This window comes from Pimephales promelas, chromosome 18 (genome assembly GCF_988280905.1).
Source record: "Pimephales promelas chromosome 18, fPimPro1.hap1.1, whole genome shotgun sequence".
In the NCBI taxonomy this organism is placed as follows: domain Eukaryota; kingdom Metazoa; phylum Chordata; class Actinopteri; order Cypriniformes; family Leuciscidae; genus Pimephales; species Pimephales promelas.
Window position 1 is genome coordinate 140,912 of NC_142786.1, and position 26,310 is coordinate 167,221.

Below are 26,310 nucleotides of genomic sequence, written 5' to 3' on the forward strand. Positions count from 1 at the left end.
TTAAACCTCTTACACACTTAATCAATTAATCAATTAAACAAGGTATTTTCCCTAGTTCCTGGAAAACAGCCGTGGTGACCCCCATTTTCAAAGCCGGTGACAAAACGCTGGTGGAGAACTACAGGCCTATTAGTATATTACCGTAATATCCAAGGTGGCAGAGAAATGGGTAGCGAAACAGCTGACTATACATCTCAATAAAGGTCTTTCACCACTGCACCCAATGCAGTCTGGCTTTCGATGTAATCACTCTACAGAAACAGCCGACTGCTTCCTTATCGAGAATATTAAAATTAACCTAGACAAAGGAGGCGTGGTGGGTGCAATATTTTTAGACTTAAAAAGCTTTCGACACCGTCAATCATGACGTTCTTTTGTCAAAATGAGCTTATTTTAATTTTTGTGAGAATGCAATCAAATGGATGAAATCATACTTGACTGACAGAAAACAAAGCACACGCATTAACAATACTCAATCCACATATTCAAACTGTAAAATAGGTGTCCCTCAAGGATCTATACTGGGCCCTCTTCTGTTCAGTCTTTATATAAACGACCTGCCCACTGTTTGTCCATCTGTACATTTACAAATGCATGCAGATGACACAGTCCTCTATGCTAAAAATAAACAACAAGCTGCACACCATGAGTAATGTACCCATGTGGCTAATTAATTCATGCTTACACTTGAACATAAGTAAAACAGTCTGCATGTACTTTACAAAACAAACAACTGTCACTCACTTATGACCGCATGACAATTTGTATTGTCAAGGAAAGTATTTATCTGCTGTAATGAATGAGTAAAGTTTCATCTTACCTTCCGAAATATTCACCATGTCCATCATGTCATTCCCATCGTATAGTACCTCGTCATCCTTCTTGAAGTCCACTTCTTGCGAAACATTATTTCCCTGACTCTGATCAATCGAGTCATCAGTACTTATAACATCACTTGCTTCGGCTTGCTTTGAGCTTGCTCAGTTGGGGTTTTAGTGTTTAGCAATGTTGTTGATCTGTGTTGTACTACTTTCATGTTATCAGTGTGAAGCTGCTTTGATACAATCTGTATTGTGAAAAGCGCTATATAAATAAATGTGACTTGACTTGACTTGACTTCGGGTTGTTGTTGTTCGGCCTCATGCGCATCTTTTGCACAAGCATGATCCGAACTCAACACTGGCTGTGTGACAACGGCTATGACATCACTTACCTGGGCAACCTGAGCGATCTCCACCACGGCACTATTGCTGGAATCTTTCCCCATTCTCCTCGAGTGAGCCACTCGGTGCCGGCGCTGTTTATGCGACGACTTGTGGAAGAAGCTAACGGCAACGTCAGAACCCCGCGCCATTATCAGCCAAAACTTACGATTCGGGCAAGTCTGTCGAACGTGTCCGAATTCGCCACAACTGAAGCATTGAATGAACTTAAAGGCAAAGGCACTTTTATTTATAAAGCACGTTTAAAACAGCCACTGCTGACCAAAGTGCTGTACAGGCTATTCAGTTAAAAAAAATATAAAATACATAAATACACCACCCAAAACAAACACAACATAAGCCCATAATAAAGCGCATCATAAAATTACATTTGACCAAACGCCAAAGAGAAGAAATAAGTCTTTAGTGAAGTATAAAAATTGGTTTCCCGGAGTCACGTGATCGATGAATAAAGGATCAGACACATGCCTTTGGTGTGTGAGATATATTCATTCATATATCTGTACGAGTGAGTGAGTGAGTGAGTGAGAGAGGGGGGGGAGTGTGTGTGTGTGTGTGTGTGTGTGTGTGTGTGTGTGTGTGTGTGTGTGTGTGGGAGAGAGTACAGTCATGCCAATAAAGCAATTTGAATTGAATTGAGAGAGAGAGAGAGAGAGAGAGAGAGAGAGAGATAGAGAGAGAGAGAGAGAGAGAGAGAGAGAGAGAGAGAGAGAGAGAGAGAGAGAGAGAGAGAGAGTCTGTGTGTGAGAGATCTGTGTGACTAATTGTGTGTGTGTGTGTGTGTGTGTGTGTGTGTGTGTCAGCAGGAGTTTGGGGATGATTCAGTCAGATTTAGGCTAACATTTCAGTTTGGATGAGGGGAAAGGTTTTGGTAAAACATCATAACAGATTCAGCTTTATTTATATGATAGTTTTTTATGATTATTTTTTATGATTATTTATATATATATATATATATATATATATATATATATATTCATAAATGTTTATGTTTGCCCGAGTGTGAGAGGAGGATATGAAGGTCGCGTTTTAATGCCGCTGGATTAAAGGATTCCAGCTGATGTTGTGTCTGGATAGAGAATAGTAATACAGTCCAGCATCACGTGACTGATGTGTGTGTGTGTGTGTGTGTGTGTGTGTGTGTGTGTGTGTGTGTGTGTGTGTGTGTGTGTGTGTGTGTGTGTGTGTGTGTTGAGTACTTGTAGTTCATTGGTGTGTAAACTCTGAATGAAACCCTCGCGCGCCGGACGGTCCATGTGTCGGCTCCCGTAGATTCCCCCGGACACCGCGACGCGTTTCAGAAGGTGAGGCTCCTCTCCTCGGTTCCCGTTACCGATCCCCGTTACCGTGCCTGACGGAAGTTTCTGGCTATATCGAGTCGTTTGCTGTTTCTCGCTCGGTCGTGTGGAGTCAGTTTAATGACAGAAATGATTCAGATTCATGATCGATGTTGATTTAATCTGCTGCTGAAGTTTGAGGAGGTTGAGTTAGTGTGACTGACGGGTGAAGTTCTGGACGAGCATCATCATCATCATCATCATGTTATGATTATGAAGTGACTCTATAAAATCGCTGATTTCCCGGGTAAATCTCTGTCAGTGTGTCTCTCACGTCACGGGTTTCCAAGGCAACAGCTGTTTCACTTCACACTCACGATTCTTCACGATTGTAAGATTGAAACAATATTGTGTGTTGAGAGTTAATAATATCTAATTTGAAGAATATTGAGCCTGTTTATGAGAATCATAATGTTTATGCATTGTGGCATTTTATTATGTCAGTTACAACATATAGAAACATGACATACAAATACAATATAACTGACATTTGAACATTGTTTTATATCACAGTAATGAGAATAATAGTAAAAAAAAAGAAAAAAAAGAAAATGTATTATAATTATTGGCTTGAATTGAATTATTCCCAAACCGAACATGTTTTTAAAGTCCCCATGAAACAAAAACGGACAATTCTTGTTTTGTTATGGAATATTACAGTGTTTATTATGATTTATGGGTGCACATCAGTATTGTGTTAATAATGTTGAATCAGAATCAGTTCCTCTTCAGCATCTCTTCTCTGATGATGTGGGCAGGGCTATAACCTGTCACTCACATGAGATCAGCCAATAGCAAACCACAACCAGCCAATCAACTCCCCACAGACACAACCAAGCCCCGCCCACATGTGTTCTTGAAGCGTTTCACTCGATATACGACACAAAAGAGGAGAGACTTTACCCTGAACCTCGTCTCTCGCCTCAGACTCACAGGTGAGACGGACTGGGATGAGGATGAGGATGAAGGGGTGAGGAAGATGAAGAGGATGTAGGAGATGATGATGATGATGATGAAGGTGGGGATGATGATGATGAAGGTGGGGATGATGATGATGGTGGGGACACTCTAAAAAATGCTGGGTTGTTTTAACCCAACTTTGGGTCAAATATGGACTAACCCAGCCGTTGGGTTAAATTTTTACATTACATTTTTAACCCAACATTTCGGGTTTGTCCATATTTGACCCAAAGTTGGGTTAAAACAACCCAGCATTTTTTAGAGTGGATGATGATGATGATGATGGTGGGGATGATGAAGGTGATGCCATAAAAAAGATTATTTTTGTAATACATATATTTCTTTTATTTAAATGAATTTGAAGATAAAAGTGTTTCAGCCCGTATCTCTTTATTCTTCAAGCTTTTGAACGCTGGCCAATATTGAGTTTGGCAGCGCAAGAATTCCTGAGCTGGAGTGAATCTGATTGGATGTGTGGAAGGGGAGGGGCTTAAGGCTGTACTCCTATTGGCTGACACTGGCAACTGTCACCTGGACACTTGTTCCTCACAACGTCCGTCATCGATGTCTGTCGAAGGACTGTTCCAATGTCGAGGATCCTCAGAATTTCAACAAAGAACTGAGTCCTTCATTCAGAAAATATCGCATACACAGGAAAGGATGCATATGTGTAGCCTTCGCGCTCTCAAATCACCCACAATCCTGTGCGCAGCTTTGCTATCTTGTTCAAATATAAAAACTGTCGAACGTTAGCGGAGTCAGAGTGATAACGGCAATATGCTTTCAAATGTATAATTTCAGTTTTGCCATTTATTTAAGGTTTGTTCAACTATTAAACATACGATTCTAGTGATTTACAGAGGGGGGGGGGGGGGTAAAGCTTTTCCCTTTTACTGGTGATTCACTTTTATATGATAATGTATGCGATAGCGAGGCCGTTGTTTCAGCGAATACAACCCCTTCAGGGCAGGCTGAGTCATGACCCCTCCGCTTCGCGTTAGAGTTCGCGGGATTGTATTTGCTATAACAACCGCTACATCTTTATTTATTTATTTATTTCTATGAGGGCTGACAAGACAAAATAAGGACCGTCAAGAGTGTTTAAACAGTGCGGTTAGTTGAGACTGCGACAGTCTCGTGCAAGTTTAATATTGATCCAGCGCGGTGGTGATGCTGAATGTGTCATTATTCGCCTTTGCACACCTGTGTGTGTGTGTGTGTGTGTGTGTGTGTGTGTGTGTGTGTGTGGCTCGCTGTCAGGCTGCTGTAATTAATGAACACACAGCGTTGCTGCGCTGCCACACTCTCACTGTTGCCATAACAACAACATGCAAATTAAGTTTGGCTTAATGTTTTTACATTTGAAATCAGGAGAGAGAGCAGCGTGATTCCTCCACACACGCCGCCATTAATATCACACACGCGGGTCGAGGGCTTTACCCAAAGATGCGCTTCCTGCGTCCGTGGAAGAGCTGCTCGGATACACACACTCTCACACACACACATTCTCCTTCATTTAACCATCATCTGCTTCCTTCCAGTTCTGCTGAACACAATCAATCTGCTCATGCAGTGACATATTAAATATATAATGTTCTCTGTGTATGCTAGTTTAAAGAGATGTGTCTGCTTCCTGGACAATGGTAGGAAGATTGTTCCAGAGTTTTGGTGCTGAATAGGAAAAGGATCTCCCGCCTGCAGTCGATTTCGATATTCAAGGTATTATCAACCGGCCGGAGTTTGGAGATCGCAGTAGACGTGAAGGACTATAATGCGTTAAGAGCTCGCTCAAGTACTGGAGATAAACCATTCAGTGCTTTATAAGTAATCAGCAATATTTTAAAATAGGCAGCCAATGCAGTGTTGGCAGAAGCGGGCTAATATGGTCATACTTCCTGGTTCTGGTAAGATCTGGAGCGGCTGCATTTTGGACCAGCTGGAGTTTGTTTATTAAGCGTGCAGGACAAACACCCAGTAGAGCATTACAGTAATCTAGCCTTGATGGCATGAACACATCAACTAACTGTCCCATGGAGCATATGGAGTAATTAAGATCAAATGCGGTTTTAGAAAAATGCGGTTCTACAGATACTAGACACGTGACTTTCAAATGAGAGATTGCTAGAGCACACACACACACACATACACACACACACACACACAGGTTCCTAACCGACGACGGAGACTTGACAGAGCAGCATCGAGTTCTGGGCTGTTACGTGTGGAAGTTTTGTGTCCGATAATTATAATCTCTGTTTTTCCAGAGTTTAGTCTCTAAATTACTAGCCATCCAAATTTTTACATCAGCTATGCAGTCCGTTCATTTTGAGAATTGGTCTTTCTCGTCGAGGACCTATACACAATATATGAACAAACAAAATGCAATAAATGTATATATTAAAAAAAAGTCATCACAAAATACTTAAGAACTTTTAAAACAAGTATTTACGGTCAAATTAATGTTGTAGAAAATAATGCTTATGCCGTTGAATGAAAAAGGACACTAATGTGATTAACGTCTTAAATATTTTAAACATTTATACAGTATGAAATTGTATGTATATTGGGGAAATGAAAATGTGTGTGAGTGCAATGTGATCTGTGTGTGTGTTTCTGAATGTATTCATGGGTGTTTGGATTCTCAGTCGAATCGTGCCAGAATCGCCTCACTGACCCGCCGGCCTTGAGATCTCAAACGTCTGGGATTGGTTACAAATGAACACAAACCCGTTTCACATTCCCCCGCAAACTAGACCCTTTCTCTTCTCCTTCTCCTCTTGGTCTGTGGCTCTAGATAAAGCTGTCGGTAAGTCTCGAGTCTTTGCCGAGTTGTTGGCTTTGATTCTGGAATGCTTGAACTCATGAACCTCCTCTGCAAACTCCTCTTTCTCTCTGTTGAGAAGTGTGCATCTGCTTTGTTTGCCAGAGGTTTTTATTATTTGATTTTAGTCTAGCCACATTATAGCAGTATATAGCAAGTTTTTGATAGCCTTCTTTCTGCGCCTTAGATTTAAACAGGTTGTTTTAGCAACTCTGGATGTAAGGCGTTTTGCAGTATCAGTAAGTTTAATAAGAAATGTTTGCTGTTTAGTTTCAATACGCCTTTTTTCACCAGGGAGGGAGTTTTCTGTTCTGAAAAGTTACAGTATGTTTTTATAGTGAACTCTTATTTCAGATAATCAAGAGAACATTTGCACAAAAACTTTTACTTAAAGACGCTTGGGCCAGATTTACTTGCAGTGTGCGCCAGCACAAGCCCTCTTTTGGTGTGTCAGGATTTACTCAAGACACACAGTGAGAAACTAGCGCTGGACAGGCGTGGTCATGGTTATATTTGTGGCTGATCTTATTGCATATGCATTTGTAGGAGTTTCCCTTTCAGTATTCATGGGAGGAGAGTATTTGAAGGAATCGCGCAAGGTGATTTACTAAGGTTTGAGCTCATCAATGTACCGGTTGTTTGCTGCCCAAAGAAAGCACGTCTTAAACCAGACGCTAGCTGGTAGATTGTGTTGGTCATTATGGAGATGATCTGAGTCCATCGGTGTTCTTTAATTTGCGTGTCGTCAGTAGATCTGTCGTCTGTGATTTCAGGGTAAACATTTCATCAGAATGTGTGTTCTGTGGGGATTAATTAAGCCCATGCCTTTGACATTTCTAGTGCTTGGCTCTTCCAGTGACAGGACCTGAGTGGTGTCAGTGACCTTCTAATATAGTCCTTCTATATCTGTTCTCTTTGTCCAGGTGAGCCTCCATGACACCCAGTTCAGCAGATGAAGCTCACCTGCCCCAATGCTGGGATTTCACTCTGATCCCTCAGTCCCCAATTAAAGTCCCTCACCAGACCATCGCCTGCCCGCCGTCACCGTACTCATCACGTCAAGCCAAAGGGACCCCTGTGTGCTCAACAGAACCGGCTTTACTCCCGAAGACTCTGTGGAGATGGATGTTTCAGGGGAGACTGTGCTGGACAGTTGTGATCCTGTTCCGCCTCCAACAGACGAAAGCCGGATGGCATTGAATGACGAGGAAGAGGAGAAGACCAGAGGGGTTTCTTCATCTGAGAAGGGTTCCTTCTACACCCGTCACCTCCGCAACTACAGAGATCATGAGGACTTCCATCGGTCTGAAGGACCATCCCTCTCATGTCATAATAAAGCTCAACACCCAAACAAGAGCTTTTCCAAGTTCAGGCAAGCCGTTGATTGCGAGAATGATGGTTCGCTTCTGGAAGCAGGTGGAGACCTTGGAAAAACACCAAAATACAGCATTTTGGAGAATGATCTATATGGTCCAGCGTTGAAGGATGAGATCAGGGCTGTGAGCGTAAATGGTACGGTCGTTATCCCGGAGCCCGTGTGTCATGTGACTCCTCTTCTACAGCGACCTCCCACTCTCAGCAACTCTCCCACAATCGCAGTCCCTCTTCACACCAGCAAGTACAACCCAATGCTGGACAGCAATCCCACCCTGATCACATGTTTCAGCAGATTCCCGTACCCGACGCACTCGGAGTTCTCCTGGCTCACTGCAGTCTCCAGGCTCCCGGAGGAGCAGATCAAGGTGTGGTTCTCCACCCAGCGCCTGAAGCAGGGCATCACCTGGACGCCTGAAGAGGTGGAAGAAGCCCGGAAGAAGATGTTCAATGGGAGCGTACCAACCCCACAGGACCTGTTCGCCTGTGTAGCTTCACCTACACCTGATGATCCAACTCATCAGACCAGCTCTGCATCAAACAGCACAGCAAACATATCATCCACCACTTCTCCAGCTCTCTGTCAGACTCTAAAACACTCTTCGGGAACTCTTCTCTTGGCTTCAGAGCTCAAACGCCCTGCTGTGCACATGCCTCTACTCATCACTTCTTCTCCTGGGTTCCCTTAGTCTAAAACATCTAGCCCTGTGGCCCCAGACATGGAGAGACCTGTTGCATATTGTGTCCTACCTAAAGGGAAACTCCCAATGGTTCAATCCATACATAGGCCATGTATTCATAAAACATATACATACACATACATATATATTATGAACCTAAGTGTAAGACTCCCCAATCCATGACTTAAGTTGTTTTTAAAAGAGGAGAGATTATTACACTCCCTTAACTCATTGGGCAAACTATTCCAGAAAAGTGTGGCTCTGATAGAGAAGGCTGCATTTCCAATCCTGCTTGGTCTATATTGAACTATGCAGTCCCCTCTAGTGGTTGCTCTATTGGCCTTATCTTTCTGTTTCATGAACTGGCACAGTGGTGGTGGAGCAAGTCCACAGAGTACCTTAAAGGGTTAGTTCACCTAAAAATGAAAATTCTGTCAGTATTTGCTCAACATCATGTTGTTCCAAACCTCTGTGTGTTTATTTGTTCTGCTGAACACAAAGTAAGATATTTTTGAAGAATGTTTTAATCAAACAGATCTCATTCCCTATTGACTACCATAGTATGTATTTTTTCCTATTATGGTAGTAAATGGGGAATGAGATCTGTTTGATAACCCTAACCCTAAAGACTGAACAGAAGAGGGCCCAGTATAGATCCTTGAGGGACACCTATTTTACAGTTTGAATATGTGGATTGAGTATTGTTAATGCGTGTGCTTTGTTTTCTGTCAGTTACGTAAGATTTCATCCATTTGATTGCATTCTCACAAAAATTAAAATATGCTCATTTTGACAAAAGAAAGTCATGATTGACAGTGTCGAAAGCTTTTTTTAAGTCTAAAAATATTGCACCCACCACGCCTCCTTTGTCTAGGTTAATTTTAATATTCTCGATAAGGAAGCAGTCGGCTGTTTCTGTAGAGTGATTACATCGAAAGCCAGACTGCATTGGGTGCAGTGGTGAAAGACCTTTATTGAGATGTATAGTCAGCTGTTTCGCCACCCATTTCTCTGCCACCTTGGATATTACGGTAATATACTAATAGGCCTGTAGTTCTCCACCAGCGTTTTGTCACCGGCTTTGAAAATGGGGTCACCACGGCTGTTTTCCAGGAACTAGGGAAAATACCTTGTTTAATTGATTAAGTAAGAGGTTTAATTAAAGACTGTTTATGAGTTTTAAGAAGACCAAAGGCATCTTTAGCTTTTGAGTTCCTTAATGAATATTGTATTCTCTGCCTCAAGTTCACTAATTTCCTCAATCCTAAAAACCGTTTTTTCCGGTCTGTTTGTAAACATTAAGTCAATTTGCGTCTGAGAGGAGCGAGTGATGCGAGTGGGACCAAGAACTAACTGAGTGAGATTAAATTTGTCTGTTATGACTTTAAGTTTTTTCTGGTCCAGGTTCAGGTTAATTTTCCCAGTTTATATTAAAATCCCCCATTAGAATTAGCTCCTATCTTTCTGGACATTGTTTTAACAGTTTTTTGTAAATTATCATAAAAAAGCAATGGTAGATGAAGGAGGACGATAAGCAAATTAAAATAAAGACATTTCAGGGGATAGCCAAACATTTAGTCCCAGGCATTCAATATCTAATACAGGCGACGATTCAATCAGATTACATTTGATTGTGTCTTTCACATAGATTAACACGCCTCCCCCTCGTCCTTTATCTATATCCAGAAACATTAACAGCCTCTGGACTGGAGAATATTGTAATTATCTAGCAGATGTTCCATTGGTCGCTCTTTGAGACTATACTACGGATATTAATGTCCGCCTAGTAACGTTAGTCCCCTTGGTTTGGTACGTGGATCCCATAGAATTTTTGCCTTGTTTGGAGTTTGGAAAAATATAAACTTACGGTTTTTCCTGATAGCTGGATTGAGATCAGTAAGTTTTCGTTTATCACACACAGGCCGCTTTACCGGTGTAGAGAACCCCAGAATCGGTGGCATACGCGATAAAGTGCGACAAGGACCCGGAGTGTTCCTCGTGCGAGGTGGAGGCCAAACCTGCAGGACCCGACGCGTTTCAGACGCTTCTGTCGCGGGCGTCGCGTGTCTGATGATCTCCTGCGCTCTTCTACTACACCGCTAACATCACAACTAATGGAGATCGTCATTATGGTGTGAGTGTGTGTGTGGTTTGTCATTATTATGGTGTGAGTGTGTGTGTGTGGTTTGTCATTATAGTGTGTGTTTGAGAGTGTGTAATTATTTTCCAGATAGGGTTGATCCTGATGATAATAAGCACAGCACTGATGACACACAGACACACACTGTTGTTCAGTTGTGAAACACCGACTCCAGATTCACCCTTTTAATATAAAAATTCTTCCTCTCACAATCAATCAATCAATCAATCAATGAGCTGAATGACGTAACACTCGTCGAGTCGGACAAAAACAATGTTTTAATTCTTTACAATATAAAAACTACAACAAAATATCTACAAACAAAAGTTTATTTGTAGAAGAAAACACGGGGATGTCAGGAATAAAAGAAGAACAACTGTGGATGTTTGTCTCTATGCACTTGATGAAGACGATGCAGCACAGCTCCTCTGGGCGGGGTCTGTACAGGAGGGTCATGTGATCGTCACTCGCGCTGCTCCATCTTCACTTTGGGCGGCTTCAGGAACGTTCGGTTCTTCTTCTCTTTCTTAGTCTTTCCTTTGGCCTGGAAGTTCCTCCAGCTGTCCACTCGGCCGTCACGCGTCTCCTGAGGACACACACACACACACACACACACGCAGGCGGTGAAACACGAGCGTCTCGCAGCCGTCTGGAGAACCACTGAACTGTCGAACCTCAAAGTTCTTCTGCCACTCTCGCTCTCGCTTGGCTTTCTCCTGCGTCTCGATCTCTTCTTCTCGCTGTCTCTTCCTGCAATCACACAAACATCATCTCTGCTCACACACTCAACACTCGCCTCAGTCTTCAAAGCCAAGTTCACACTACAGGATTTTAAGCCGATTTGCTAATCGTTAGCTCGTTAATCGTTAGCTCGCCGACAGGTCAGGGTGTTATCGCGGGGATTAGCAGACGATGAACGCTAGCCGATCTGTTAGTATGAAAGAGCCAACAACGCAGACGCGTCGCCGAGCCCAGAAAATATCTAGCCTGCTAACTTAGATATCCAGAGCCGTCGCGCGACTCAACCTCAGTGATGTCATGAGTACAGCCAATCAGAGCAGCGCATGGGTTGAGGACACCAGCTAAATCTTAGTTTTTCTTTTTTACACAAACAGTGTGCAGCGCTAGATCAGTCTGACGTCCATATTCACGTGTTGTGTTCTTCTCTTCTTCGCTGGGTAATGGAGAACGTGCTGTTTCGCGTCATCTCTGGTTCGTTTTATTGCGTGTTTTTCCGTGACCAAACGTGGTTTGTAGACGAGATAGAATGGTTGGGTGACAGAGTTGTTGTCAACTCGTTATTTTCAGGATTTAGACCGTACTATAGCACTGAAACAGCTCTCACTGAGCCACAAATGCTTTGCTCTTGTCATCCGATCGTCGCTGTATCTCTGTGTAGTGTGTTACCAACTCGTGTAGTGCGTGACCTCCTGTTGTGGATCAATCTCGTTGTGTTGTGTGTGTGTGAACACCTCAACAACTTGAACACTCCTGATTTCACTTCAGCTTAAAATCATGTAGTGTGAACAAGGCTTAATAGACACCCAATAGTGTGAGAGAGAGAGAGTGAGTGTGTATGTGTGTGTGAGTCAGCATGTGTGTGTGTGTTTTACCGTTCATGCATGTCTTTAGCTTCTCTCTCCTTCCTCTTGATCTCCAGCTCAGCGAAGAGCTTCATGGTCTGTTTATAGACGGCCTGTCTGAACTACAGAAACACAAACTCAGTGTGAGCAGAGTAAATCATCAACACACACACATTATCTCACACCTCAGTCTAACGAGCTCTAATGGCCTGATTAGCAACACCGCTGGAGTCCTGAGGAAACTTTTCCCCATGAGAAATCGAGCTAGCATCAGGAAGTACGAACACGCCGGCGCCATCTGAGTTTTTCCTCGAGAGATGTCCTACAAACGAGCGAAGCCTGGGAGTGATCACTCTTCGGATGAACACATGAACACAAAAGTATGTTTTAGGTCCTTCATCCGAGTCTCTGAAGAAACAATGGGTTCATTTTATTTTGTCTGGAAATGCGCCGACTCAACTCCCAAAGTTCTGTATGATCCAAACACTTCACCGACGACTGTTTCCTCACCTCGATGAACGTCTGAAAATAAATCGATCGAGCGACCCAAGCAAAGTTTCTGACATGTAATCTTTCTCTCAAAATCGTTCGATTCTGTTTATGCGTCAGTGAGTCGAGCCAGTGACTAAAATATCAACTTTAGTAGGATGAAAATAATCTTATTTAAATTGTGAACAAATTATACAGAAAGCGATCAAAGAACAATCCTTCACCACAGCGTGAGATTATCTGGACGACTGCTTATGAAATCGACGTTACACACCGGAGCTCTTACTGAGTGGACATGATCATGTGTGACGGCATTAGAGAGAGCAGAAACTGCGGTACGATGATCATCTCCTCATCCTCGTGATCGACACACTGTCCTCCTCGGCTCATCACAGAAACACTTTATAAGATGGGAATCTAAACACTTCAAAAACTGCTCACGATTCAGTAATCTCGATAGCTGTAATAGTAAAAATGTATAATATCTGTGGTAAAATTATTCGAGAGACTTTCACATGTAATACATAGCTATTTCATATGCCAGCATGTCAGCCAATCACAGCAGAGGCCGGTTACACAGACACGCCCCTTCTAACAGAGCGTTCAAAGCAGAGGCTGAAATCAGGCTAGAGAAATCAATGCCTTTTATTTCTAAATTATAAATATTTATGATCTAAAGAACATACGAACATTATCAGGAAACATGATCAGATCATGAAATAACCCCACGCCAGGCAGCTTTTATCCACTAATAGTCCCGCTGATGTGTGGGTTTGTCACAGATGCTTCAGATGACCTCAGACTGCACACACAGCTGGACTACAGAACTAAAGGTCACTCACAGGAACAGTGTGTTCGTACCATTTCCGGGTCGTCTTCCTCCACATCAGTGGGCTTGCCGTCCTTCTTCAGCTGCTTCTTCTTCTGGCTCATCTGAGACACACACACACACAGGGAGTGTTGAAGCGTGACTAACACACACTGACTGAGATCTCGAGTGTTTCTCACCATGTGCTCCACGTACTCCTTCCCCGCGTGGACCACGTCTAGCGCTTTCTTCTTATGATCGGGTTCCAGCAGCATCTTATAGGCCTTATCCACCGCTACACACACACACACACACACACACACACACACACACACACACACACACACACACTGCTCATCAAACACACGGAGACTCCAGGCATCATCAGATCATCATGTCTGTGGTTTACCTTCAAACGCCAGCTGAGCTCGATCCACATCATCCTGGTTCTTATCCGGGTGCACCAGGATGGACAACTGAGGACACACACACACACACAATCAGAGTATGTGTGTGTGTGTGTGTGTGTGAGAGAGAGAGAGAGTCAGAGAGTGTGTGTGTGTGTGTGTGTGTGTACCTGTCGGAAGCGTTTCTTCAGCTCCTCGTCTGTGGCCTCGGGATCGACTTGAAGCACCTGCACAGATAAACACTCAATCAATCCCATGATCCTCCTCTGTGACTGAGACTCATCATGATGATGATGAGGAGGAGCGTCACATGACTCGCCTCAAACGGGTTGAGATTGAAGTATGAAGCTCCGGGTCGCAGTAACCTGTCGATCTGCTGTTTAGAGGTGAGGACCGAGTCTCTCTTCTCGATCTGCTTCACCTGCGCACACACACACACACAGATCATCATCATCATCACATGACATCATAACATCATCATCCTCCTCACATCACCATCATCACATCACCAGGATTTTTGTTGCAAGAGTCTCTTCTTCTCACCAAAGCCGAATTTATTTGATCAAAAATACAGTAAAACAGTGAAATATTATTCTAATGTAAATCATCAGTTCTCTATGTGAATATCCAGTAAAGTGTCATTTATTCCTGTGATCAAAGCTGAATTTATCATCATTACTCCAGTCTTCAGTGTCACATGATCCTCCAGAGATCACTCTAATATGAGGATCTGATGATCAACACACAATTATGATTATTATTATCAGTGTTGAACACAGCTGTGCTTTTGCCCTGTGAACTCATCTGGAAAAACATTCATTCATTATTGTTATTATCTGAGGTAAATGTAATTAACTGCCATGGAAATGAAATCACAGTCCATAAACAATCTTTATTAAACGCACAATCACTAAACTAAAGCAGAGCGTTATGAATGACCACAGAAGAATGATCTGAGTGTTGATTATGGCTCATAATCGGCGGATGTTGTGAATGCTAGTCTTGTCTAGATAGGGTTTTACACACACACACACACACACACACACCGCGTGTGTGGGACTCGCCGCCGCACATCTGTATGTTTAACTCGTTCTGTACACAAATGTGTGTGTGAAGTGTGTATTATTGTCTCAATCTCACCTCTGTGTAAAAGGTATTAAAGGCTTCTTCGCCGCTGCCGCCCGCCGCCATCTTGCTTCTGTGACGTCAGCGGATACGGCGTCAATCACAAAATAAAAGTCCGCGGCCCGCATGACAAACGGCGAACATTTAATAAATGATCATTCATTTCACAACTGGAGCAAAGAATATATTAGAGGATTTGCCAAAGCTCTGGTTTCTTTTCCGAACAGAAAAATGAAAAGAATCATCTTTAAGAATCTGAATAGTCTTTAACTGGTCAAACAAACACACGCGCGTATTTTCCGAATAAAAAGCTGAACAGCAGTGTATTTCCACTGAGGTCAATAACGCGTTAATATTATTATGGGTATATAAAAACTAGAATGTTGATTAAACCCTGAGCTTGTGTGTTTGATGCACATTCAGACTGAGTGAATGAAGCCCATATAAAATAATCAATGTATTAATGATAATTAAAGATGAATGACTATTGGACACAAATATTCAACATTTGAATCAACAATAGTGTATATTATAACACATCTGTCCTGGAAATAAGTCATTATCACTCACACACACACACAAGCAGCAGGGGTCAGGTGGAACACACACACACACACACACACTCTCTCTCTCTCTCTCTCTCTCTCTCACACACACACACACACACACTCTTCCTTTCTCACGCCCATTCTCAAACACACACACACACACACAGTCTTGTCTCTCATCATCATGACACAGAACTAGAGTTCCCGGAAGCAGAGGAAGTTGCTTGATTGAGTTTTATTGAAACCGAACAAACAAAAAATAAAAGTTATAAATACAAACATCAGACCAGCGGCCGTGGCTCTTAGGGTCAGCCGGACCAAAACCCTCACCAGCAAATCCCAAATGGAAAAAAAACATCTGAAGTTATAATATCAGTATATCAGTTTTTAAAAAACACAATTCAACTACTTCTAGAAATGCTAACAGACACTTAACAGCAAATCCTGCTACAAAACTCTTCCTTCTCGTGGACCTGTTCTCCACTCTGCAAAAACACCAAACGCTGAACGAAGCTCTAGTCTAAGCCGTTATGTACACGCGAGTCCCTACGCCACTAGCACTGAGACGAGCACGAGGACAACACTTCTTCTGGAAGGCCATTTCATGATTCAAGCGTCCTCGCACACGGAAGGATCAGTGTCTTCTTTAAAATGTTCATGTGGAGTTTAAAAGAGGAAGATGAGGGGTAAAAGTGGTCAGTGTGAGGGCCACGACGGGGTCTACAGGGCTAGAGGATAGAAAAGTCAAACAAACACTGCTGGCCAATCACCATCTTGATTCTCAGGGGGGCGGGAGTAGCGCTGGACGAACTAGCGACCGAGTCGACGCGGAATCTAAACCTGTGACGCTTTGAGCGGGATCGTCAACGCCTCTGATTGGCCGTTGTGTTCACGAGTCAGCGCTTCGTAATTTTTAATCAAATTATAAGGCATTTCCTTTCGTTACCTCTTTTTTAGTTTGTTTATATTGTAGTTTCTGTTTATTTGTCGATGTGTGTATTTTGTAATTTTGTTATTCCTGCAATAAAAATAAAAACAGGAGTGTTTGAAATGCCCGATCCTCTGATTTCAAACGCTCCTGCTTTCTTTTTTTCCCTTTTTCTTTTAAACACGAATCAAAATAAACATATGAACAAACAACAACAAAAAAAGTAAAGAAAGAAAACACCTTATAATTTGATTATACTCAAAACACTCAAGTGCGCGTGCGTTAGCCCATGAGCTTGTGAACAACGGCCAATCAGAGGCGTTTGTGATCCCGCTCAACGCGTCACATTCTCAAGATCTCAGTGTCGCCTGGGTAGCGCAGCCGCTAGTTCATCCAGCGCTAGGCGAGAGGAAGTGCTCCGCCTCTACTTCCACTGCTGGCCGTAGGAGTCCTGGGAGAACTCGAGCGAGTCGTTGCTGTAGCCGTAGCTGGAGGCGTAGTCGGAGCCCTGCTGCAAGGGCTGCTGGGCGATGGGTTGCGAGCCCCAGTTCTGCTGGTTCGTCTGGCGCCGTTTCGAGTCCGGCTGGTTGAACACGTCGGCCTTGCGTTTCCCGCCCACGTTCCCGCCGCGGTTTCCTCGCGCGCCTCTGATGCCACGACCCCTGGGTGGCTGGAAGGGCCCGCCACGGCCCCCGCGGCCACGCCCGGCCCCCATCGGGACCCCGCCCCTCGGAGCGTACCCCCTGCCGCGGGTGGGCGGAGCCGCGCGGGCTCTGGGAGGGGGCGGAGCTCCACGGCTGCCGCGACTGCCCCGCCCCCTCATGGTGTAGCCGTCGTCGTAACCGTAGTAGGGGTCGTCGTAGCCGCCCCGGTAGTCGTGGTAATCGTAACCGTAGTAGTCGTCGTAGTACTCCTCGTAGCCGTAGTAATCGGGCGGGTAAGAGTATCCGCCGCGCGTGCCACGCCCACGGCCGCGCCCCGGAGGAGGCATACGGGGGGGAGGGTAGTAGTAGTAGTCGTCATACCTAGAAACACACACGCCGTTGAGACAAAACTTTACCCATAAACCTCAATAAACCTCCGTTTAGGGACATCCTCGTTTGTAAAAACAGTATAAAATAGGGTTACATTTTATTTTACGGTGTCTTTGTTACACTAATTATACATTTAAGTACTGAGTAATATTAAATAACTATATGTACGGGTTAGTAACTACACTGGCAGTTCCAATAGTGCTGGCCTGTGCACTAGTGTGGCTAACTAGCCAGCCAAGCTAACTGTGCTGTGAGTGCCACATTAGAGCTATTTTCTGCTGTAATAGTGTGTGTGTGTGTGTGTGTGTGTGTGTGTTAGGGGGGCGAGACGAGACTTTTGCTCAGATTTGTAAGATATCCTCGATAACAAAGTTCCTGATTATAATCTGAGCAGCTGAAATGTTTTATTCAATCATCTTGTAATGTCTGTTTCTACATTGCTCAGTTGAGTAACAAACCCTTCACCACGGTCTCGTTCGTCAGTCTTTACCCTGGTCATGTGACCCCTGTATTTCTGCTGGTCTGTGTGTGTGTGTGTCTCACCCGGTGTTTCTGGTGGTCTGTCGGGCTGCTTGTCTCTCTTTCCTCTTCTTGTCTGGAGGTTTGGCCAACACGATCTCGATCTCCTCGCCGCCCAGCTCTTTACCGTTCATCTCCTGCATCGCCTGCACACACAATTCAGAATTTAGAGTTAATTAATAACCGTTACTCGAGTTAATTTAAATGCTTTATTTTGTTTGTTAGTACAATAGAACGGCTGGTATTCTAGAGTTTAATTGTGTACCTGTTAGTTGTGTGTTAGTGCTGGTAATGTGTGATGTGTTTCAGGCATTAATGCGAATGTATTGGTCACCAGGGTCAAAGACAAGAGTCCACTCTATGACAAACAGATGGACAATAACGTCCAACTGAACTGAACTGGACTGAACTGGACTCGACTCTTAATGGCCATTGCAGAGATAATGAAGTCTAAGCCTGGACCGCCCCACGCCGCCGCCGGCCGACTCGCTCTCCTCAGTGTGTTTCTCACCGCCGGCTGGAGCTGGTCCTCGTCGGCTCGGGTTCGGCCGATTCCACATGCTGAATCGCTGTCGGGCCGTCGGTGAAAGAGGAACTCTGATTGGCTGTTCAGCTTAGTGAACGAGTCAGTGAACGAGAATAAAAGCAAAACAGCGAGCAAAGACTTCCAAACTCTCCAGATAGAAGGCTGTTCTTATGTTACGCAATCTTACCCGAGTGTTCCTTAGCGGATATTTCAATATTAGCATGAGCGGACTGGAATAAGTGTTTAGCAGGACTGATATTTAAACGGTAAGCACTGCTAAGTTTACGGTGTGTGTATCTGCAGCTTCGGTTTCTCTTTTGAATGACGAATATCTGCTGAAATAGACAGTTGGCTCATTTACACGCCGGCGCAGAACGCGCATGCTAGCTGACAGTCGGCTGCAGTTCTCTCGGTGTGCAGCTTTCCCCCGGCGGCTTTCATCAGCGCTAGTTCGGTGTGTTCCAGCCTGAACAGTATTTGGACATGTTTGGTCACAGCTCTGCATGTTTAAGCTCATATAAGATTCACTCTGACGAACACACACTTCCAGTGCGGTTCAGCATGACGAGTCTGATGAGTGACCGGTCCAGTGTCGCGGGTGTGTACCTTGACGGCAGCGTCGCGCTCCTCGAAGTGAACGAAGGCGTAGTCCTTCAACTTCTTCACGCGCTCCAGTTTCCCGAACTGGGAGAAGGTCTTCTCCAGCAGCTCCTCGGTCACCGGCGTGGCCAGCTTACGCACGAACAACACCTTCACCTGAGGACAGATCACCGTCACACACACACACACACACGCAACACATGAGTCGATGTGAACACAGCTGTGGGTTCCTGTGTTCTTCTGCATGACAGAGAGTCCTCGATGCGTAAACAAAACCTCACGTTTTCAACCTCAACACGTCAAGTTTATGACAGCCACCGTTTAAATGGTATCTTTCAAAAACTAAGTATAAGCACAATTATGTTCTAAAACCATTACATCATTATACATATTGTATTATTATGATAATAAACATCTCACTGAAAGATCATTTTATGAGATATCTAGCTCTAATTTTGAACAAAGCTTGTTTAGATTTATGAAATTTGTATTTTTGTGTATTGTAAGTTCCCTTCAGCACTAATCTGCCGAGTGTCGTCTCTGAGGAGGACCAAACTTCAGTCACTCAAGATTTACAGTTTAGGGTGGAAGCTTCATTTTCAGGTCTATGCTCAAAAAGGTAATAAATGGATAATAAACAGCTTAATAAAGTGTAGCATGAGCCCAGTGTAGTGTGTGTGTCTGACCTTGGCCATGACCTCGGGGTCGGGCTCAGCCACCGGGTCGGCCCACTCCACGGTCACCGGGTTCCCCCACACCTTCACCTTCCCGCTCATGAGCCGGCGCCGGGCCTGGGCCGCAGACTTGTGGTCCTCGTACTCCAGAAAACAGAAGCCGCGGTTCTTCTTCTTATCGTCCGGCTGCGTGTAGAGGATCACCTCCTGCAGGCCCTCTGCGCACACACACACACACACACACACGTCAGCCTCCACCTCGGGACACTAGTGTTGTCACGATACCAACATTATGACTTCGACACCAGACTAAAATACCTCGATACCGATACTCAATCGATACCACGGGAAAAACAAACAGAACTTACCATTCATCTTCATACTTTAATAAACCGTCAGAACTCACTGGACCGTTCCCTCCCCGTTACATCACTCATCACTTAAGATTTGCTAACCTTTCCCAATTCTGAACTGATTGGATGACCAAAATCTCATTTTTAATGATAGGAGACATTTAATAATTTTTAAATGTAATTTTATAAGTACAACACAGATTTTATAAAATGTTTATCCTTGTTATTAAAAATAAGCAAAAAATGCAAAAATACAAACAATGACAAATAAAATAATCAGTGCTACAATTTCTTTTTACAAACATTTACGTTCACTAAATACACACCGACTGCGTTTACGAGAACACTCGCAGGACGCGCTTCACACAGTATTTAGACGATTCGAACCTAATGATCCGCGAAAGAGAAACGTCCCGCGCTCCTCCTGCAATTAAGTTTGTCAAGCGATGCGCATATATATTTCACGGTTAATTTTACGTTGTTTAGTGAATGTAAACAGTAGAAGCAGAACTCTACACACACACTGACTCCGTCACACAGACGCAAATAAAGAAATGCTCAAATTATTTAAAGTTCTGTCAATCTTTGACGTTGAAAAGGTGTTTGACAATTAAAAGTAAATTACACAAATTTTAATAAAAAATATTAATATACTATTTTTTAAGCAACACACAAATTTGCACTTGTTAGTTTAAGAGCGCAGGCGATTTTGATGACGTCACTGGCATGGTAGGACCCGTTCAGTTTCAGTTCAGTTCATCTTCAAAGTACCGCTACTAATAAAATATAATATTGTATTGTTTTTAATAGCAGGGTATCGCATTGCCATTCTGGCACCGGTATATGGTGTAACACACACACACACACACACACACACACCGGTGACTTTGCCGAAGTCCTCCAGGATACTCTCCCGGGTCTTGTTCTTGGGAATGGACCCGACGAACAGACGGTTATTGGCCACGGAGATGCAGACGCCCAGGTACTTCCCCGAGCGGATCTCGTAGTTATCACACTGATGGGAAACACACACACAAAACCTCCACTGATTATATATGCACGTCATCCAACAATAATCGGTGATGTAAAATGTGCACGCCTGTCGTGATCGTGTTGTGTTTAATAATATATAAGTACATTTACAGTGTTACTAACATCCTCACTGTTGTCTGAGTAGAGCAGCTTCATAGTTCACCTCACTGTATGATGCTTCCTGACTGTATAGCACCAATCTGCACTGTATGATGCTTCCTGAATGTATAGCGCCAATCTGCACTGTATGATGCTTCCTGAATGTATAGCGCCAATCTGCACTGTATGATGCTTCCTGACTGTATAGCACCAATCTGCACTGTATGATGCTTCCTGACTGTATAGCACCAATCTGCACTGTATGATGCTTCCTGAATGTATAGCGCCAATCTGCACTGTATGATGCTTCCTGACTGTATAGCGCCAATCTGCACTGTATGATGCTTCCTGACTGTATAGCGCCAATCTGCACTGTATGATGCTTCCTGACTGTATAGCGCCAATCTGCACTGTATGATGCTTCCTGACTGTATAGCACCAATCTGCACTGTATGATGCTTCCTGACTGTATAGCGCCAATCTGCACTGTATGATGCTTCCTGACTGTATAGCACCAATCTGCACTGTATGATGCTTCCTGACTGTATAGCATAGATCTACACTGTATGATGCTTCCTGACTGTATAGCGCCAATCTGCACTGTATGATGCTTCCTGACTGTATAGCACCAATCTGCACTGTATGATGCTTCCTGACTGTATAGCATAGATCTACACTGTATGATGCTTCCTGACTGTATAGCATAGATCTACACTGTATGATGCTTCCTGACTGTATAGCGCCAATCTGCACTGTATGATGCTTCCTGACTGTATAGCACCAATCTGCACTGTATGATGCTTCCTGACTGTATAGCGCCAATCTGCACTGTATGATGCTTCCTGACTGTATAGCACCAATCTGCACTGTATGATGCTTCCTGACTGTATAGCACCGATCTACACTGTATGATGTTTCCTGAATGTATAGCGCTGTGAAGTGGAGCCTAGGCGCGCACCAGTTTGACAGCTTCCAGCGCGGCGTCTTTGTTGCAGAACGTGATGAAGGCGTAGCCGCGATTCTGCCCGGTGAGCGGATCCATCATGAGCCTCAGATCCCAGATCGCACCGGCCTTCTCAAACAGCGGAACCAGCTCGTCCTCATACAGGTCACGCGGGATCTTACCCACAAACACCTGCGGGAACACACACACAGGTCAGCTCGAGCGCTCAGCACAGAGTGAAGCACTGGTGTGTGTGTGTGTGTGCATGCACATGTGTGTGTGAGAATGAGACCTCGGTGCCAATGCCGGGCTGTGGGCCGGAGAACACTTCATCTGGAGGCGGGCCGCCGTACTTCCGCTGACCCGTGGTGACGTCCAGTGTGTATCCGGTCCGATCCAACAAAGCCTGCGGGAGAGAACATGAGTCAGAACACGGGCCAGAACACGAACACGAGAACACGGGTCAGAACATGCAGATCGAATGAAATACTCAGTCTGTGTGATGAGGAACGGCTGCCTCCCGACATTACAGGTCTAACAATACACAGATCAAACGTCTAGTGATACGACGCAGATCAAACGCAAGTGTCCAGAAGAGTGCACTTTTCTTAGTTAAACATTTATTGTATATTTTGGTTGCATTTGTGAGTTTATAAAAATGTAACGGGTTGTGTAAACTTGGCACATATCATCTAAACATGGATAAATCCCTGAGCGAATAGCAGAATGGTTTGAGGTATCCGCAGAGATGGTGTCGTACCTTGATCTTGGTCTCGTCCGGGCCTTTCGTCGACTCCTGCACTTTATTGCCCTGCTTCTCCCGCTGCCGGTACGTCTTCATCACGCCACACAGGAACGCACTCTTGTTCTGCAGAGGGATGTCCGATCGGTCACCAAAGAATTAGTCCATGGTTTACTCGCCCTCGAGTCATCTTAGGTGTGTGTGACTCTTCTCTCAGACGAACACAAGCAGAGTTATATGGGTATATTTTTTTGGACGCCCATCAAAGTGCATCAATCCATGATAAAAGTGCCGACATATATGCATAGATGCACTTTGATGGACGTTCCAAAAAATATAGTCTGTTTGTGTTTGTGTGTCATACACACCTAAGATGACTCGAGGGCGAGTAAATCATGGGCTAATTAACATTTTTGGGTTAAATATCAGATTAAACGGCTGAAACAGGTGTGTGTGTGTGTGTGTGAGAGATTGAGTGTTAGTTCACCTGCACAGGTGTGTGTGTGAGATCGAGTGTTAGTTCACCTGCACAGGTGTGTGTGTGTGTGTTCACCTGCACAGGTGTGTGTGTGTGTGTGTGTGTGTGTGTGTGTGTGTGTGAGATCGAGTGTTAGTTCACCTGCACAGGTGTGTGTGTGTGTGTGTGTGTGTGTGTTCACCTGCACAGGTGTGTGTGTGTGTGTGTGTGTGTGTGTGTGTGTGTGAGAGATTGAGTGTTAGTTCACCTGCACAGGTGTGTGTGTGTGTGTGTGTGAGATTGAGTGTTAGTTCACCTGCACAGGTGTGTGTGTGTGTGTGTGTGTGTGTGAGATTGAGTGTTAGTTCACCTGCACAGGTACAGGTGTGTGTGTGTGTGTGTGTGTGTGTGAGAGATTGAGTGTTAGTTCACCTGCACAGGTGTGTGTGTGTGTGTGTGTTCACCTGCACAGGTGTGTGTGTGTGTGTGTGTGTTCACCTGCACGTGTGAGAGGTCCGACTCCTTGAACTGCTGCAGAACCGACAGCGCCCCCTCCTCATTAAACTCCCTCAGCGCATCAAGCGCTCGCTCGTCCAGATCCGCGTACGCCACCAGCCCTGAACACACACACTACGCATCAGACGTGCTCGAACCCATCACACACACACAACATAAGACGCGCTAGAGGTCATCACACACACACACACACACACCTAGGGCTGGGTATAGGGATGTGACCGTGAGGATAATCTCCTCATCACCGGTCTCGTTCGGCGAACGCTTTATTAAACAGACACGTTCAGTTCAACAGTGTCTGTTCTCGAACTCAACTCAATTGTTTATAAAATAAAAATATCAAACCGCCAGTGTGTGGCGGCGCTGCGGTGGGCGAGAGATGTAACCTCTTCTGTGTTGTACGTCACACACATGACCAGCGTCGGCCCATCATGAGCCTTACATGTGACGTACAACACACACACACACACACACACACACACACACACACACACACACACACACCAGTCTCTCACAGGATCTGCATGGTTTGGGGGAAATGCTCATTGTGATTTAAAATACAACGTCCCAAAAAGATTATGTTTTTGAGTTTTGATTACGCAAGTATTGAATGAAGCCTGTGTGATGTGCAAACGGTGTGTGTGTGTGTGTTACGGGCTCCAGCTGGACTGACCGGTCTGGAAGATGTTGTCCAGGCTCTCGGACACCTTCTGCGGCAAACCTGCGTCCAGCAGCGTCTGGTAGTGCTCAGAGTGTGTGTTCTCAGAGTGTGTGTTCTCCGAGTGTGTGACCGACACGTCCATGGGCTCCTCCTCTTCTTTAGCCAGAGCAGAGCTGCCATTGACCTCAGCAGCCATCACTCTGAGGAGAGAGAGAGAGAGTGTGTGTGTGAGAGAGAGACATTTTAAAACATTGTCCAGTCAATGAACACACACTGTTAAACAAAAATCATAAAATAAAAGACAAAATTATCTAAAGAGTAAAAAAAATGCATTCTCAATAATCAGAGAGAGAGAGAGAGTGAGGTAGTATTATTATTAACCTTTATTAATTTAATTATTATGGTTTTGTGCTATATTTATTATATTTGCTTCATCTAGTCATGAATATTTATAATAATGTTTTTTTATTTAGTTGTATTATTTTCTGTGCTTTACTAAACACTCTAAATCATGTTCTGTTGTTTTAATGTTTGGCAATACAAAATATACATATTTATCATGCCATTAAAACTCTGAATTAAGAGAAATTTCGCTCAATAAGATTTAACTATATTAGAAGAATATTAAACTATTAAACTCTAGAAGTTCACGGAGGATCAGGTCGCAGAAAACACAGTAAGAACATGTACAATTTTAAAAAAGCAATTTAAAATGATTAAATATTGTGACCACATAATTACATACACATTGGATCATCTCATGTTAAAGAAAACATTTATAGTTTATTCTGTATTTACAACTAACAAAACGCACACACACCACTGCATTTATCAGATAATGAACGAATGAAATCTAGAGATCATTAGCATATATTTAATATATGAATCCACACGGGCACAGATTTATAAAACACAAATAAACGCGCGCGCACTCTTTCTCTCACACACTCACACACACACACACACACACACACACACTGATCCGCCCCCCTCGCGCATGAGGCTAGCAGCACGCGATGCTAACGCGCTAGTGTGTGTCCAGATCGGAGCTCGTAACGGGCCGTTGTTGATCGTTAGCTCATGCGTGACGCCCGTTACCCGTCACGGCTCCCGTAGACCACACAATAAACCCGTTAAACCGTTAGACCGGAGAGACGGAGATTCCCGCGCGCGCGAGGCCTACATCAGCAGCAGCGGCGCGAGACACACCATTCAAACCGGACAAACCCGCCAAAAAACACGTCCGCCGCGCGCACTCACCGTGATTATGATGACCGGACGGCACGAGAAGCTGTTGAGCGCGATCAGTCCCGGTTCATTAACGGCAGAACTCACCGAAACACGGTAAATGCTGTTCGGGTGAACCCACGAGACACAGCGAGACGGTCCCGTCGCTCAAACAACAGCGCCACTTCCTCGCGCGGCGGACCGGCCGCGTCATCACGCACGGGGGAGGGGCAGCGAATCCGCGCGCACAACTGACACACTACATGATTTGCATAATCAGATATAAAAGAAGAAATAGAAATGTTGTGATCTGTCACGCGATTGTCTCCATAATAATAATAAATATATATATATAAAAAATGAGTAATGTTGAGATAAAAGTCGCCAGTCTAGTTTTCTCTGGCTATTTTTTATTTGTGTACAAATGTGAGGGATGTGTGATTGAGTTGAATTCAAGAAGCAGCACAATGGATATTTAATAAACCATTTGTTATTAATGTATTA

The 26,310-nt window shown here is 44.1% G+C and overlaps 3 protein-coding genes across 4 annotated transcripts; 1 reads left to right on the forward strand and 2 right to left on the reverse strand.

Moving 5' to 3' along the window:
- Positions 1-2,410: 2,410 nt before the first annotated feature.
- Positions 2,411-9,482, forward strand: zhx2b (zinc fingers and homeoboxes 2b). The gene is made up of 2 exons (XM_039664145.2): positions 2,411-2,527; positions 7,265-9,482. The coding sequence occupies exon 2, from the start codon at positions 7,463-7,465 to the stop codon at positions 8,402-8,404; it is 942 nt and encodes a 313-aa protein (XP_039520079.2). The 5' UTR covers positions 2,411-2,527; positions 7,265-7,462; the 3' UTR covers positions 8,405-9,482.
- Positions 9,483-10,795: 1,313 nt separating this feature from the next.
- On the reverse strand, positions 10,796-15,066 carry dnajc8 (DnaJ heat shock protein family (Hsp40) member C8). Its single transcript, XM_039664148.2, has 9 exons — positions 14,963-15,066; positions 14,142-14,243; positions 13,993-14,049; positions 13,825-13,891; positions 13,616-13,710; positions 13,469-13,540; positions 12,149-12,240; positions 11,210-11,285; positions 10,796-11,121 (listed from the first exon to the last, which is right to left on the reverse strand). The coding sequence occupies exons 1-9, from the start codon at positions 15,011-15,013 to the stop codon at positions 10,999-11,001; spliced, it is 735 nt and encodes a 244-aa protein (XP_039520082.1). The 5' UTR covers positions 15,014-15,066; the 3' UTR covers positions 10,796-10,998.
- A 1,541-nt stretch (positions 15,067-16,607) lies between these two features.
- hnrnpr (heterogeneous nuclear ribonucleoprotein R) lies at positions 16,608-26,044 on the reverse strand. 2 transcript variants are annotated; one of them, XM_039664144.2, is made up of 11 exons: positions 25,915-26,044; positions 24,592-24,779; positions 23,901-24,019; positions 22,964-23,071; positions 22,496-22,609; positions 22,219-22,395; positions 21,009-21,144; positions 19,789-19,994; positions 19,109-19,258; positions 18,001-18,122; positions 16,608-17,448 (listed from the first exon to the last, which is right to left on the reverse strand). In XM_039664144.2, exons 2-11 carry the CDS (start codon positions 24,773-24,775, stop codon positions 16,848-16,850), a joined length of 1,917 nt encoding a protein of 638 aa, XP_039520078.2. In that variant the 5' UTR covers positions 24,776-24,779; positions 25,915-26,044; the 3' UTR covers positions 16,608-16,847. The 2 variants fall into 2 exon arrangements, with proteins under 2 accessions (XP_039520078.2, XP_039520077.2); XM_039664143.2 differs by having other exon boundaries at positions 25,840-25,987.
- Between the last annotated feature and the right edge of the window lie 266 nt (positions 26,045-26,310).

Excerpts from the sequence above, each read along its gene's own strand:
- dnajc8 (XM_039664148.2), bottom strand. The coding sequence starts at position 15,013 with ATGGCGGCGGGCGGCAGCGGCGAAGAAGCCTTTAATACCTTTTACACA. Across the intron at positions 14,050-14,141 it reads TCAATCTCAACCCGTTTGAG|GTGCTTCAAGTCGATCCCGA; the intron begins GCGAGTCATGTG and ends TTATCTGTGCAG. Across the intron at positions 13,541-13,615 it reads AGGAGTACGTGGAGCACATG|ATGAGCCAGAAGAAGAAGCA; the intron begins GTGAGAAACACT and ends TGTGTGTCTCAG.
- zhx2b (XM_039664145.2), top strand. The coding sequence starts at position 7,463 with ATGGATGTTTCAGGGGAGACTGTGCTGGACAGTTGTGATCCTGTTCCG.
- hnrnpr (XM_039664144.2), bottom strand. The coding sequence starts at position 24,775 with ATGGCTGCTGAGGTCAATGGCAGCTCTGCTCTGGCTAAAGAAGAGGAG. Across the intron at positions 23,072-23,900 it reads CGGACCTCTCACACGTGCAG|AACAAGAGTGCGTTCCTGTG; the intron begins GTGAACACACAC and ends ATCCCTCTGCAG. Across the intron at positions 17,449-18,000 it reads CAGACCACCAGAAACACCGG|GTATGACGACTACTACTACT; the intron begins GTGAGACACACA and ends GTGTGTTTCTAG.